At 38.5% G+C, this 14,376-nt stretch overlaps 1 protein-coding gene across 1 annotated transcript in view; it reads right to left on the bottom strand.

Moving 5' to 3' along the window:
• Positions 1–7,839, bottom strand: part of LOC122092052 (TBC1 domain family member 13-like) — a 10,938-nt gene extending 3,099 nt beyond the window's left edge. The window contains exons 1-7 of the mRNA XM_042662359.1: positions 7,392–7,839; positions 7,204–7,296; positions 6,900–7,004; positions 6,160–6,312; positions 5,897–5,995; positions 5,686–5,814; positions 4,731–4,910 (exon numbers count right to left, since the gene is read on the bottom strand). Of these exons, the coding sequence (XP_042518293.1) occupies positions 4,731–4,910; positions 5,686–5,814; positions 5,897–5,995; positions 6,160–6,312; positions 6,900–7,004; positions 7,204–7,296; positions 7,392–7,664 (1,032 nt within the window). The 5' untranslated portion in view covers positions 7,665–7,839. The remainder of the gene's footprint in view (positions 1–4,730; positions 4,911–5,685; positions 5,815–5,896; positions 5,996–6,159; positions 6,313–6,899; positions 7,005–7,203; positions 7,297–7,391) is intronic.
• Between the last annotated feature and the right edge of the window lie 6,537 nt (positions 7,840–14,376).

Below are 14,376 nucleotides of genomic sequence, written 5' to 3'. Positions count from 1 at the left end.
TTTTTTTTTTTTTTTCTCTTTTCACTTGCTACTAGAGGAAAAGGAAAGAGGAGGCGGTGGGGTTTTCAGCAGGGTCTTTTTTTATTATTATTATTATCTGGAAGGGATACTGTGGGAGGTGAAAGGGAGTTGCGTGGGAGGTGAATGGGAGATGCGTTTTAGTAGAGTCAAAGAGATCCTTCGGCTCTAATACCACTTAATGGAGGGCCTGTAGAGAAAGGAAAGAAATCCCTGAGTGAACTCAGAGTTGTAGGGGAGAAGACAAGAATAGCACAAAGAAGGGGGAGAGGGGTCACACGTCTTGCACGATACCCGGCACTAAAACCTTTAATTCAATTCATAATTCAAAATCTGTCTAATACCTTGGGTTATATGCCTTTATATAATAAACTAAATTTAAAACTTGCCTAAATAAAATCTAAAACTAAATTAGTAACTCCCAATTACTTCCTAAGTTCTAACTAATGAAATTAAAAACAGAATAAAACCCAAACTGGTAACTCCCAAATTAACTAACTACCCAAAATAAAATATTACATCTCTTCCCAAATTAAATAACTCAATATTTCCTAAATAAAGTAAATCCTAAAATATTCTATTGATCCTATAAAAAAAAAAATCAGATCTAGTTCGTCTCAGCTGAGATTGCCCGAAGGGTCAACCCGGTTCAGCCTCAATTCCGCATTATGGATGACTATAACAAGCAAAATATTCAAATATTACAAAATCTAGGGTTTATTCAAGGAAAGTTCATATTAAAATCACGTGATTTAGTAGAAGTTACTATGGAAAATGGAATTGTGCCTCTCATTCTCTGGCATGTAAGCAACAGTGAGTGGAATCGCATCCACAGTAATGTCCTCAACTATGGGTATCACTATCACCTACAATGCTACCTTGGGGAACATATGAAGGGTGACTGATGGGGGGCTGTAGGGAAGAAGGGATGGGAGCCTTAGGGAAGAAGGGAAAAATCAAAGGGAGGGGAGGAAATTCACACGACCAAGCATAACCACAACTTCACCCAAAATAATTAATTCATCATTCAATTCAATCTCTCCATGTCCATCGACTACACCCAATATACAGAAAATAAAGACATGAAATTAGAAACTCTACTAACATAGTATCTAGCCTAAACTAGGAAATAACTGTAAAAGAAAACTAATGCAAAGAAAATAAATCCTAACTCCTACATTCAAATCTAAAAAATAAAAGGAATGAAATAAAATACTAAATAACTACTAATTTTATTTCCAACCCTTGTTAGACCAAAATCCTGTGCTAGACCGGTTCTTCTTGGCTCTTAGCTTCTAAAGCCAGTGATGCTGGTCCAACTAGGTAAAGGGCAGCCGTATCTGCATCAACTCTGCTCCTCTGAAAAGAACTGGACTCCGTCGAGTAAGGAAAAGGACCGAGGAGACCGTCTGAAGGAATACGCTGAATGAGGAACAATCCCACCATCTTCTTGAGCTTAATTTCAGGGAGATCTTAGGCAGGATGAAACTTCAGCCTTGTTGGCATGCTTGAAAGCATAGGTATTGGCATAGCCACAATGCTGTACTTTCTTATCAAACAACTAAGGTCGACCAAAAAGGATATGACACTTTTAGAGGGAGGACATCACACTGGACTGTATCCTTAAATCCACCAATAGAATATGTGACCAACACTTATCTTTGATTTTGAGATTAGTATTGTTCACCCAAGCAACCTTGTAGGGATTTGGATGTGGCTCTGTCTTCAATCCCAGCTTACGAACGGCGTCTTCAGAGACAACATTAGTACAACTACCTCCATCAATGACCAAGGTTAACAACAGATCATTGCACTTCACACGAGTCTGAAAAATACTACTGTGGCACCAATCTCATTATCAGTGGCTTTCTGAGTGGTCAACACATGACGAATGACATAAAAAGCATGTTAGTCTTCATCACTGAGAGTGTCATTGACTTTACCTGGTACACGCTCTTCTCTTAAATCAACTGTGTCAGAACCAAGTTGCTCTTCGGGAATATATGGTATAGGATAATCCTCATCAATAAAAGCAACCAAACGACAGGGACATTGAGCACTGATATGTCCAAATCCATGGCATGAGTAGCACCGAACTATAAATTGTTACATCAGAAGGTTTATCTGAACCACGCCGAGGGGGTGAGTATGGGCGAATAGGTTGTGAAGATGACATTTCAGAAACATATCGAGGTGGAGAATACGACTGACTAGGTCGTGAAGATACCATAGATGTAGCATTAGCCTATGGTTTGCTAGATGATCTTTCTTGGGTAGGAGGCTGTTGCAGCATGGAACTAGTACCTCGAGGAAAAGTATCTGCAAAATTTCTCCGATTGTATGGGCGTTTCAGACTTTCCTCAACCTGATATGCTACTTGCATGCCGTCTTCCATGGTAGGCAGTCGACTAGATGCAAGGGCAGCACTAAGTTGAGGATGCAAACTATTGTAAAATTGCCCCTCTAATACTTCTTCATCCCACTCAAAATCAGAACGAGTGGCCAAATAATAAAATCTAGCAACCTACTCTTCAACAATTAAATTCTCCTGTTTCAGCTGTGCAAACCTGAGATGCATGCGTTGTTTGTAATCAAAAGGTAAGAATCTCCGGTTCATGACTTCATGCATTTCAGCCCAAGTAGTGACTAAACCAATGCCTCAGATTCGGTTATGTTGTTGCTTGATCCACCAGACTTGGGTTGTGCCTTTCACTTTGGCCTCTGCAAATAGGATCTTTTGGGCCTCAGCCAACTCATACCATCTGAAGAATGTTTCTAAGCTGTTAATCCAGTTAAAGTACAGTTCTGGATTGTTGTTTCCATAAAAATCAAGGACATCCAACCTTGCTGCTCATTCTGCTCCATCATCATATCTACCAGTACCATATGGTAGTGGAGGAGGTGGTGGCGGTGGTGGTAGTGGTAGTGACGGATCCTGTGGAGTGGTGTTGGAAGAATCTCCAGACTGAATGAGACTCTTTCCTTTATCTGTTGCCACCAAACGATCAATAGAAACTTGCATAGATTCTACCATTATCTTAAGGGATATGATAATGGTAGTGAGAACATCAAATTTTGTATCAGTTTCTCCTTTATAAGAGTTCAATTGTTGATCAACTTCACTATTGGCTACCATGGTGATGATTAAAAAAATAGCACTCAAAGAATAATGGCAAAATGGAAAATAAATAGAAGCTTAAAGGAGAATGGCAGAATGGTAATTATCTCTTTTTTTTTCCACAGGGAGTGCAGAAGTGTAAATACTTGAGATTCAATTTAAGTCATAAAAGGTGTGTAACGTGTGGGTGCAGGGGTATACTTGGAAGTGACAAAAATTAGGACAAAGAAGGGTTAACGCAGGAAGGGAGGGATATTACTGGAAGTTCACAAAAATTTAAAGAAAGAAGGAAGAATTAAAGGAGATCGTGGGTTCAGGTTTACCGATAGAGGAGTCCTTGTTGGAGAGGGAACCAGAAGAAGTCGATGGAGAGGAAGGTGGGAGCTTCGACGATCAACAATGGTGGATGAAGGTTGACTTCGAACCAAGTAAGTAATTTTCCTCGTTTCTCTGTTTCCTTTCTCTCTTCGACTTCCTACTTCTTCTTCTCTAGATCTTCTTCTTTTCTGATTTCTATTTTTCCCTTCTATTCTTCTTCTTCCTATCTTCTCGACTTTCCTTCTTCTTCGTCAACTTTTTTTTTTTGGCTGCTGTCAAAAGGGAAAAGAAGGAAAAAAGGGTAGGTGGTGAAAACAAGAGGGGTCGGTTCTGGACAGAATCGATTTTTTTTTTCTGGTTTTGTCGCCTCTTCTACTCTTTTTGGTTTTTTTTTTTGGTTCCCAGTTTCTGTAGAACTGAAACAGAGAAAGGGGGAAGGGAAGAAGAAGATGAAAGGAAGAAGGGAAATGGGATCTTCAGCTCTGATACCAAGTTGATGGGGGGCTGTAGGGAAGAAGGGATGGTAGCCTTAGGGAAGAAGGGACGAATCAAAGGTAGGGGAGGAGATTCACACGACCAAGCATAACCACAACTTCACCCAAAATAATCAATTCATCATTCAATTCAATCTCTCCATGTCCATCTACTACACCCAATATATAAAAAATAAAGACATGAAATTAGAAACTCTATCAACATAGTATCTAGCCTAAACTAGGAAATAACCGCAAAAGGAAACTAATGCAAACGAAATAAATCCTAACTCCTACATTCAAATCTGGAAAATAAAAGGCATGAAATAAAATACTAAATAACTACTAATTTTATTTTCAACCCTTAGGCTGGACTGGTTCTTCTTGGCTCTTGGCTTCCAAAGCCGGTCATGCTGGTCCAACCAGGTAAGGGCAGCCGTATCTGCATCAGTGATTGAACCAAATTTCTAGTGAACCTACAATATGATATGCCATATGAAAAGCCACTCAAATGAGCATAACTCTAGAGTCTAGCCACTTGGAAACACCCCCCTTTCCCCAGCCCATTTTAAATAATTGGCTCACTATTTATTTTAGCCATGAAGAAGATTCAAAAAATCGGCCCAGTAAAGGTACATCTGGAAGGGGTAATCACTAAATAGAGAGTATCCTTTCCAGAGGATGCCTGCTGAATGGTGTCTTAAGCCAATAAAGTATCAAAAAAAAAAAAAAACAGAGAAATTAAGTCACAAATATTAGAAATTTAAATCTGCTACAAAGATTAAGCATTTTAACTATCTTACTTTAGTTGTGACCTCAAGATGACGCCAAAGCTCTTCATCATGCTCCTTCAAAAGCTTTGACACCTTTGTAATAGTGGAACGGATACCAACAACACTATTGTCCAGTTGCTGACAAAAATTGTCACGGAATCCACTTAACAACTCAACAAAACAAAAAAATGTGTCTGCTTCTGCAGAGGCCTGCAAAAAATAGTATAAATCTAGTGACTCCAGATAGGAAAATATAGCATCAATTCAGATATTCTTCTTCCCCACCCCCTTCGAAAGCCAATCTTCAAGAAATTGCATTAGCCATGCATTTTCTCCCTGTTCCTTATCCGTTGGAAACATCAAAAAGGTAGTAGATAATTCGAAAAGAAGTCACTTTCTACCTATCAAAAAAGGGTGAGTATTTCCTGGTCAGCCACCTAGTGAAGCTTATTTGGTTGGTCCATAAAGATCTACCACATGACATGTCAAATGAGACCCAAATTGTGTGGATAGGCAGATCCCACCAATCCTCATTTGTCAAATTTCAGCCCCAACAGAATTGAAGAATGGAAAGATAAAGCTTTGAACATCCAAGATTCCCAAGAGGGCACACACTAAGACACGGAGTACACAAGAGGGTGGATGCCAATAGGAGGTATATGATTTAATTTGGTTCTGAATTTGAGACATGGGTAATCTAGACCCAGCCCTCTCAGTCAGCAGTTGGAATTGCCACATTATCCTGCCATGTGGTAAAACTAAGTGGAGCACAAAGAGAAATTTTTATACACTAACCAGCTAAAGACAATTTTCTCATTAAAGAAAAAAATGCAAGTCACTTTTCTAAAAATTAAAATCATGATTATGTCATGAGGATTGTTAATTTTTAATTATAAAGACACCTCAAAATGAAGTACAGTGATCTTAACCTTTTATTAAGAAGTACAATATAATACATAAATAAAATATAAAACTACATCCTCACCGCAATTTCTTCATCTGGGTCATTCCTGAATACATAGAACAAAGGTGCCAGAACTTCATTCATCCCCTGCACATATCTAATACCTGGATTCAACTTGGCAAATACTATCAATATGTTTTTCAAAGCCTCCTGAAAAATATGAAACACATTGTTAACTTGGAAAAACAAATCATGTCAACGCTTGATCTTGTGCCAAATAATTGATGCTGACCTGGTTTGATCTCGCAAAGGAAGAGTCCCCCGAGAAAAAGTGCATGCCTGGATGAGTCCGATGCACATCCCGGTCAATTTGCTCTATGATCTCTGTGTCCTGTACAATACAATTGTTGTCACAATAATTACTAAAAAAGGACAACAGAAACTGGGTACATGCCAAAAAACCACCGTTCCCAGTGCTTCTGTGTCCAGATTGAATATATATAGCACTAAACAAATGGTATCCAATACAGTAGCCAAAGTCACTAGAAAAAATACCTGGAAGAATTGATTCCAAATACTGTTCGTTCCAAGGCTTAATGGATGCTCTCCATGAGGAATTTCTGATCTTGGTAGCAAGCCTCTCCGTTCACATTTTGACTCATCACTTTCAAGACCAGCGGATTTGTCCAACCTCCTTGTGACTTCTGACTGACTAGCCACAGAAAAATTCAGAAAATCCAGAACTCTATAAAGATAAAATGATAAAAGACTCAACAAATGCAAATGAAGAAAGTTTTGTGCTCAGACTTCATTTCTACAAGCAATAAGCTTCTCCATGTGCCAGTTATTAATAAGAAAGACAGAAAAATGGAGCTAACACCACCATTTTCAGTAATGAACTTGGTAAATATGTAGCCATCCAAGGCATAAATCAGGATGATTCAATTAAAGGCAACCTCCATAATAGGTTGTATCCAGAAAGTCATACTGATAGTGAAATGAACTCTGTTCGATGAGGGAAAATGTTTACAAGAGGGACATGATCATTGAATTTTGACTGGATTGCGGGGCTCTGGCTCATCCAAAAAGTGAAACAACAACTTAAAGGACCTCATCCACGTCTAGATTGGACATGTTAGGATCATTTCAATGATCATATTTCTTTAGAAAAACATTCCCAAGAAATAAAACTAAACGAGTAAAGCATTGTTGCCTTAATTGCAAACGAAATAGTGGTCAAAACACTGAAAGAGATCAAACAAGGAGCATTAATTACAACGCTCAAGATTACTTACAGGATTCACCAGAAGTTCCTCTTTAAAACGCTTGTACTGAGAGCGCTTCTTAGCCAGTTCAATCGTCCACAAGCTACGATCACATGGCAAATACCCCAGTAGGATCTGTCCACCATAAGAAATCAAAGTGATATCCTATCCACCCTCTCAATTTCAAACAAGAAAAAAGAAACATTGGCTTCGTATTCTGCTTCCTTAGACATTGAGGAAAAATTCACAATTGCAAATTGAACTCAACATAAGGTGATTAAATTCAAAAGTCTGATCGATCCATAAAAAGCAATTTGAAGAAAATTTTCAATACCTTCCACACGGTAGGGCGGATTCCAGCCCCCTCTGGTATCCCCTGCGATGCTAATCTCCTTAACTCGCGCAAATTTATAACTTTCCTCGAAAGCTGAATCAAAAACCATAAGCAATGAATAAAAAACCAAAAACGATAAAAATTCGAAGATATAAAAAAAATAAAAATAAATAAAAAAAAAACTCAACCTCGGCTAAGAACTGAGATTGGCGAGAGATTTCCTCAGGTGAGATAGAGCTTCGTTCATCGGCGCGTGAAGAATCTTTGGTCTCCTGTTTCGGCTCTTCTTCTGGCTGTCGTTGGGGTTCGGGAGGACGCTGAGGAATCGGTGGTTCGGGGGGCGGCTGGAAGGCGGGAATAGAAGGTTTCGAAGCGTATCGGAGAAGACGCTCGTCGTCGTCTGGAGGATTAGAAGACCAGAGAGAGTTGTTGAGCCACTCCGGTACGCGCTTCTTTACCATTGCCGATTGAATTGGTTCGTTCTTCACCACTGTTCTCTCCGGTGATTGAACATCTCTGAGTCTTCTGACAGTCTCTGCAAATCTCTCTAGGGTTTCAGAGGTTGAGAAGTTTCACTTCTCCGTTTCAGCAAACGCCGAAGGGGCCACGGAAAGTACGAGAATGACAGCGAGGGAGTAATTCAGTTTTTTCGTTAATCCATTTTGTTATTATTTAGACAATCAAGCAAACAGTCCCCACTCACCAGCATGGTTTGAGATATCGGAATCGGTATCCGCCGATACTGATTCAATCCGAATCGGCTGATTGGACAAGAATATATTTTATCATTTAAAATACCTTCTACCTTTTATCCATACCGATCCACGGATACCATATTTCTACCCAAAAAAAAAAAATCCACGGATACGATATGAAATAGGAACTGGGATCGATGTAGACCGATACCGATCTTTCGTTAGATTAAGGCCTGTCCGATTCAATTCCTCAAACCATGCTGCTTAGTATGGTTTGAGGGATCGATACTGTCGTATTTAAGGGGGTCAATCGGTCGAGTCGGGTTGGTCTCAGTTGGGTTTAGTCGAACTTGACCACTTGGAAATCTTGCACCATGAACGTCCATTTAAGTAAACGGGCCTAGCTTTTGAGGGCATAATATGAGTTATAATCGGGTCGATCGGTGTCAGGCTTTAATCGAGCTACCTTAAACGGGTCTTAACTGAGCTTTAACCGGGCTATAGACCTATTTAAGCCTAAACTGGCCCAAAGAGGCTCTAAATGTGCTTACCTTAAAATTATTTTCTAAAGTGGGTTGAAGGGTCATAATTGTTCAATTTGAACATTAAATCACTAAGTTTTATACAAAAAATTATCATAGTAGAAGGTGACCCAAATCTTTAATAAAGAAGAGATGATATGACATTATGGTTGTTTTGTAATAAAAGGGATCGGGCTACAATGAGTCAGTTCAGGTCAGGCCTATAGTCAGTCAGTTCGATCGGGCATCCGATGGACTAGCTACCTGTACCGTGAATGCCTGTTTGAGCCCGACATGTTTATTAATTGAGTCAGTCTTGATTGGATTGTAAACGTGCTGAACTCAATTAGATCCATTGCCGTGCGCCCAGAATTGACACCCCTAACCATGTTGGACGGATTATTGGAATCAAGCGACTCGTATCGAAATCAAAGAGCGGAGGATATTCCTTTCTTTTTTTCCTTTTCGTTTTCCTTTCTTTTTTTTTTTTTTTTTTTTTTTTTTTTTTGGAGGAAGGGTTGGGGGGTGGTGGGGGTTTAGATGATTTTAATACCAATTACCAAAACCGTTGTCCTCCAGCCCACAAGAAATAATGTCTCAATCGCTACCAAGAAAAATAATGTCTCAATGACAAACACCCATCAAAAAACATAAAAGTATAAGCCAGATTAGACCGGAAGCAAATCGAGCCATCATCAGTCGTGAGTCTCGTGATTGCCTGCCATCCCTCATTGTTATTTATTTTTTTAAGATAATTTACAAATGTGAGAGGGTTGTGTAAAAAGCAGTGTAATTTTGGATCAATGGGAGTGTACGAATAAGTATCAACTGGTTAACAGTATTTTCACTTTTCATGTGAAGTAGGATGATCATTTCACTCTCCCATGTATCTTGGCATAGGGATTACATTGTCTTTTAAGGTTCTTTTTCCCTTTAGATATTTTTTTTTTCCAAACAAAACCTATCACATGACATTATGATCTCAAAATCTCATAACTCCCCTTGCATAACGTGCCCATCACTGTGGGGTTAGGGAATGGTTATACTATACGTAGTCTTACGCTCCACAATACCCATGACTAATAGTTTACTAGGGAGCAATCTTACTGTTTCGAATTTAATTTAGTCATATACCCTGTGTATTGCAATGCATCCCTATCTATTTCCTTGGATGTGTCTATCCTCTAGTTAATACTATTCATTCTCTCATTTCATAGATTTCTGAAGTCATATTTCTTAACTTGACAAATTCTATTTAAGTTGAAACTTAACATGTGAGTAGGAACCAAATCTACCTGTCTGGCTCTATCTAAATATGCCATGTTGCAAAATAAGAGACCATGGAGAGAAGGCTCTCACCACCACCAGGAAGGAAATTTTTGCCATTGTATTTTTATTTTTATTATTTTTTTATTAGTAGTCCTTAGGTCACATGTTAAGTGGCAAAATAAAGCATAAAAAGATCTAAAACTACCAAAACTGAGTGATGTTGATATATGAGAGTTCAACTGGTCAAGTTTGATGTATAAACCATTAGCTGCTAAGGCCAACTGGTCCAACCAGATGGTCTGATTTGGGCTTTTCCATGTTTATCTGATTGGAAATGGAACTTGCAAGAAGCATGCTTTCTGCTTGGAGCCACGTGTCCCTAAAAGGAATGATGGCTGGGTATGGAAAATTAATCTTATGGGGGCCCACTATTGTTTGAAAGCCCATGGAGTATCGTAATGTATTGGAAGTTAGAAACACTGGTTAAGAGATAATATGGGCCATGTGTCTGGTGGAAAGTGATTCTTGTTGGGCTTGTACCTGATTTTCTTCTTGTTTACCTCTCTTGTTCTTGGTTTGTTCTTGTTGGAGGATTAGAATAACTCTCACCACAATTATGGCTTTATTGGACTTTGGAACAAAGGGGTAAATGAGCTAATAATACAAGTAACCCTGATGGCGTAACTTTGCCTCACCAGTCAAAGGGGATGAAGTGGTGGAGCAAGGTGGATCCAAGTTGGATCCACGTCATTGCCTGCCCATATTGGTTAATAAGGTTTGTAAAGGATTGTACGTGGATTAAATTGGGCATGGCATGCATTAGATGGTTTCCTTGTAAGATAGGTAAATCTACTGGTATGTTTCATGGGTTGACAGGAATCCATATTAGGTTGAAAAGACCCCCAAAAGTTTATTAATACTTGCTAGATGAAACGAACAATCAATCAAAGATCGCACAGAATAGTCGGTGAGAGGGTGAGAGGGTGAGAGGGTGAGAGGGTGATAGGTTATCAAGCTGGAAGAGATGTTCTGGTTTTCTCTCCCCAATTAAGATCTTTTATCGTCCTTCTGATTTGGGCTTCACAGGTTCATTCACTAGATCTTTCAACTCTACTAATATTGCCCTTATACCAAAGGTAACAAACCCTTCCTCGGGGGGAGATTTTTGTCCGATCAGTTCATTTATAAAGTTATATCAAAGATTATTGTTAATAGACTGCAGCCTGTATTGAAACAAATTGTCTCAGTGCAACAGAATGGCTTTATCAAAGGCAGGAAAATCCAGGATAATATTCTTATAACAAACGAAATCCTGCAAAAAATGAAAAACACTCGTCGAGGAAGGAAAGGATTCTTCTCATTGAAAGTCGACATGAGCAAGGCATATGATAAGTTAGAATGGACTTTCCAGCGCACAACACTTCTTAGCTACGGTTTCCATCCTAATTGGGTTCTCAAAGTGATGTTCTGTGTGGAAAGTGTGCAATTCAGCATTCTTTCTTATTCAGGGCAGAGAACTTCAATCCCAGACAAGTCATGCTCAAACCCATAAGAGAAGCGCAAGAGGCAGCTACTTACACCAACTTATCTTTAGCCCGGAAACACATATCATTAGCTTGGACACACTGATGGAGCAAGCAAAGGGAACCCAGGCCCTACAGGAACAGGAGGCATCTGTCGAGAACACAACCGTGCCTTTGTGTGCTGCTTTCAAGGGGGAATTGGTCATAACTCTGCGGTAATAGCTGAAGTCCTGGCAGTTCGACAAGCATTCATCTTGGCGATATATCTCCAAATTCAAAACATAATAATCGAAAGCGACAATCAGTTGGTGATCACCCTGCTGAGAGGAACCACAGTCAACTGCCCATGGCGCATCACTAATCTTGTCACCGACTGCACACATTTGGCCAAGAGCTTTACTCACATAAGGTTCCAGCACTGTTACCGTGAGGTTAATGCGGTGACCGACTTTCTGGCGTCTGATGCGGCTACCACCCAGATACCTTTCTTTGTTATATTTACCAGATAATAAAGGCCTTTTTTTATAAAAAAAAAAAAAAAAAATGATCAACAATCTCTCTCTCTCTCTCTCTCTCTCTCTCTCTCTCTCTCTCTCTCTCTCTCTCTCTCTCTCTCTCTCTCTCTCTCTCTCTCTCTCTCATATGCCTAGATGATTAAAAAGCTGGAAAAATTTTTCATCAAAACTTTGTTGAAATATAGGTAAAATTTTTTATCAAAATTTCAATGAAATATTTCAGTTTTAACACTTCTATCGAAACGAAATGGCATGTAAATCAAGGGGTCTTCAATGTTTCTGCTTTTTATCACCAAAATGGACCATATTTCAGCGTCATTTTGTCCATTTTAGTAGTATATTTTGATCATTTTTTGTTATATTAGTGATATATTTCAATCATGTCTTTCAATTTTTATTTTTCATTCTTCTTGTCCTTTTTTTTTTATTTATTTAATTTAAACTTATGACCTCTTAATTTCAAGAGAGATCAAATTAAAATTCCAATCAACCAAAATCTTGAACCTTTAAGAGAAATAGCAATCTAAATTTTTAGTGGACAATAGGCTCAGATGACTCAGCTATCTATTGGTTTCCATAAAGTAGTAATTTTGTCCGAAGAAAAAAAAAACCCAAGTTTTATGCACGACTGTTTACATACAAGGCTATGTCCATCGACTCATCTTTCAATAGGAGGCAAATATGGTATTAAGCTATTTGCCCACATTCCCCGGCTTCTCCCCCAATCCCATGGCTGATGCACAACCCTCTCCCTTTATTTATTAAGAAACTTGCTCAAAAGACCAATTCAAATAGGTGTATTTAACCCTGTTGTGGTCCTTCACTTGGTGAATCATTGGAGTAGTCGTCCCAGGATCTCTAATAACCCCAATCAGATGATTTCAAACCATGAATTTCCTACTTTTTCCTTTTCCCCAACTTGGACCCCATCGACTGTAATGTATGTGGGTGTCACTGGTCAATTACAAACTATCACTGCTTGGGCTTATTATTGTATAGTTAATGAAAAGAGCATGTACTTAATTAGAGTTGATTATGTAGAAACGCAACCCTAAAACTTGTGTGCATGTACAAACAATGCACACAGGTTTACGCGTGGGAAATGCTCATGGGAGTAAAGCAAGCTAAGGAGAATGGATGGATCCATGGGGAAATTTGGACAAACTCTGATTTTGTCCAACTTTTGTTTACCAAATCTAACAATATTTTGTGGCCTCTTCATAACATCCCTCTTTTTCTGGATATTCAGGATTTTATGACAAAACTTTCTTTTTGCCCTAGGCCTTAAGATGATGAGGCTATTTCTTTTGTCAAACAACTTGCTTTTGGATTCTCAAAAAGAGAATATCTATCCCATCCCCTACATATATCCAGGATGTACAGACTCTTGTGTAATGTTATTTTTCTGTTTCATATAAAAAAAAATAGGTGTATTTATTAATCAATACACCTGAATTTCCTGTCCTCTCCACACCAATTCTTATTTGTGTGAGTGTGACTGATGTTAAGAATAATATTTCTGACTAGGCTACTTTTATCTTTAACTCAGGAAAATGTGTCTCATTATGTGCTAATTACATGATGATAGGAAAAAAAAATTGATTTGACTACAGGAGCCTTCTTTATGGTGTAAAGTGAGTAGAGGAAGAAGGATGGCCCTTAAAGGAAATTTGAAATGACTAAACAAAATTAGATATATTGCTTTCTGATAGTAATACCACATCATGGCCGTGTAGTACAATCCCCTTTTTTTTGGATGTTCATTGATCTTTGTTTATACCCCACTTTCGTCTCAAGCGCGACAATGAAGTGGTACTTCTAATGCGTAGGGTAGCGCATATGGCTATTATTCCGTGTTTTTGGAATAGAAAAGAAACTTGTTTTAGATGATCTTCCTGCTCTTCTTTGGTAGGAGAGAATATAAATATATCATCTATGTATTCCACAACAAACAATAAATCTCCAAAAATGAAGTCCATCCATCGTTGGAAGACTTTGGATCTCACACATTCCGATCATTGGTTGAAACAATATTTTCAAAAGCTACCTCCGCCTTGGGATGAATTATGCGTAAAAACTTATCCTGAATTTCTTCAAAGTTCAGGAAGTGCAGACTCGCTGGAAAATCGAATCAATTACATTTTTCGGCTCGTAATTGACCACTGCCTCAAAGCTAAAGCAGCTAAGGCAATTAAGCATAATCATACATTTAAAAATTGAAAGTTCTGTCCTGGTTTAGTTTTTGACATTTATTCTTCCTTAGGCTGGAGAGAAAGAGAACGATTTAACCAACCTTATCAAATCTGGATCCTCTTCACCGCAAATCAAGATTCATATATTGGACCCCCTCCCAGTATTGAAGAAGATATTTCTCTTCAAATAATACAAGACAGCAATAACAGACAAATCAGGAAGGCTGTTTTATTTCAACTATGAAGAAAAGCTCAGGAACGGTCATTCAGTTTCAAAATAAACGTTTTGTGCATAAGAAACCCACAAAACTAAAACCACATGAACAACGAAACTCTAAAAAAGACTGTCGATGTTTCATATGCAATGAACTAAGACATTTTGACATTTTGCTTATGAATGCCCCAAATAGAAATCTAATCATAAAAAAATGATATTCTGATTAAGCCGCTTGTAGTTG

This window comes from Macadamia integrifolia, chromosome 10, assembly GCF_013358625.1.
Source record: "Macadamia integrifolia cultivar HAES 741 chromosome 10, SCU_Mint_v3, whole genome shotgun sequence".
Taxonomy (NCBI): Eukaryota; Viridiplantae; Streptophyta; class Magnoliopsida; order Proteales; family Proteaceae; genus Macadamia; species Macadamia integrifolia.
This window is presented reverse-complemented; position numbering and strand designations above follow the sequence as displayed.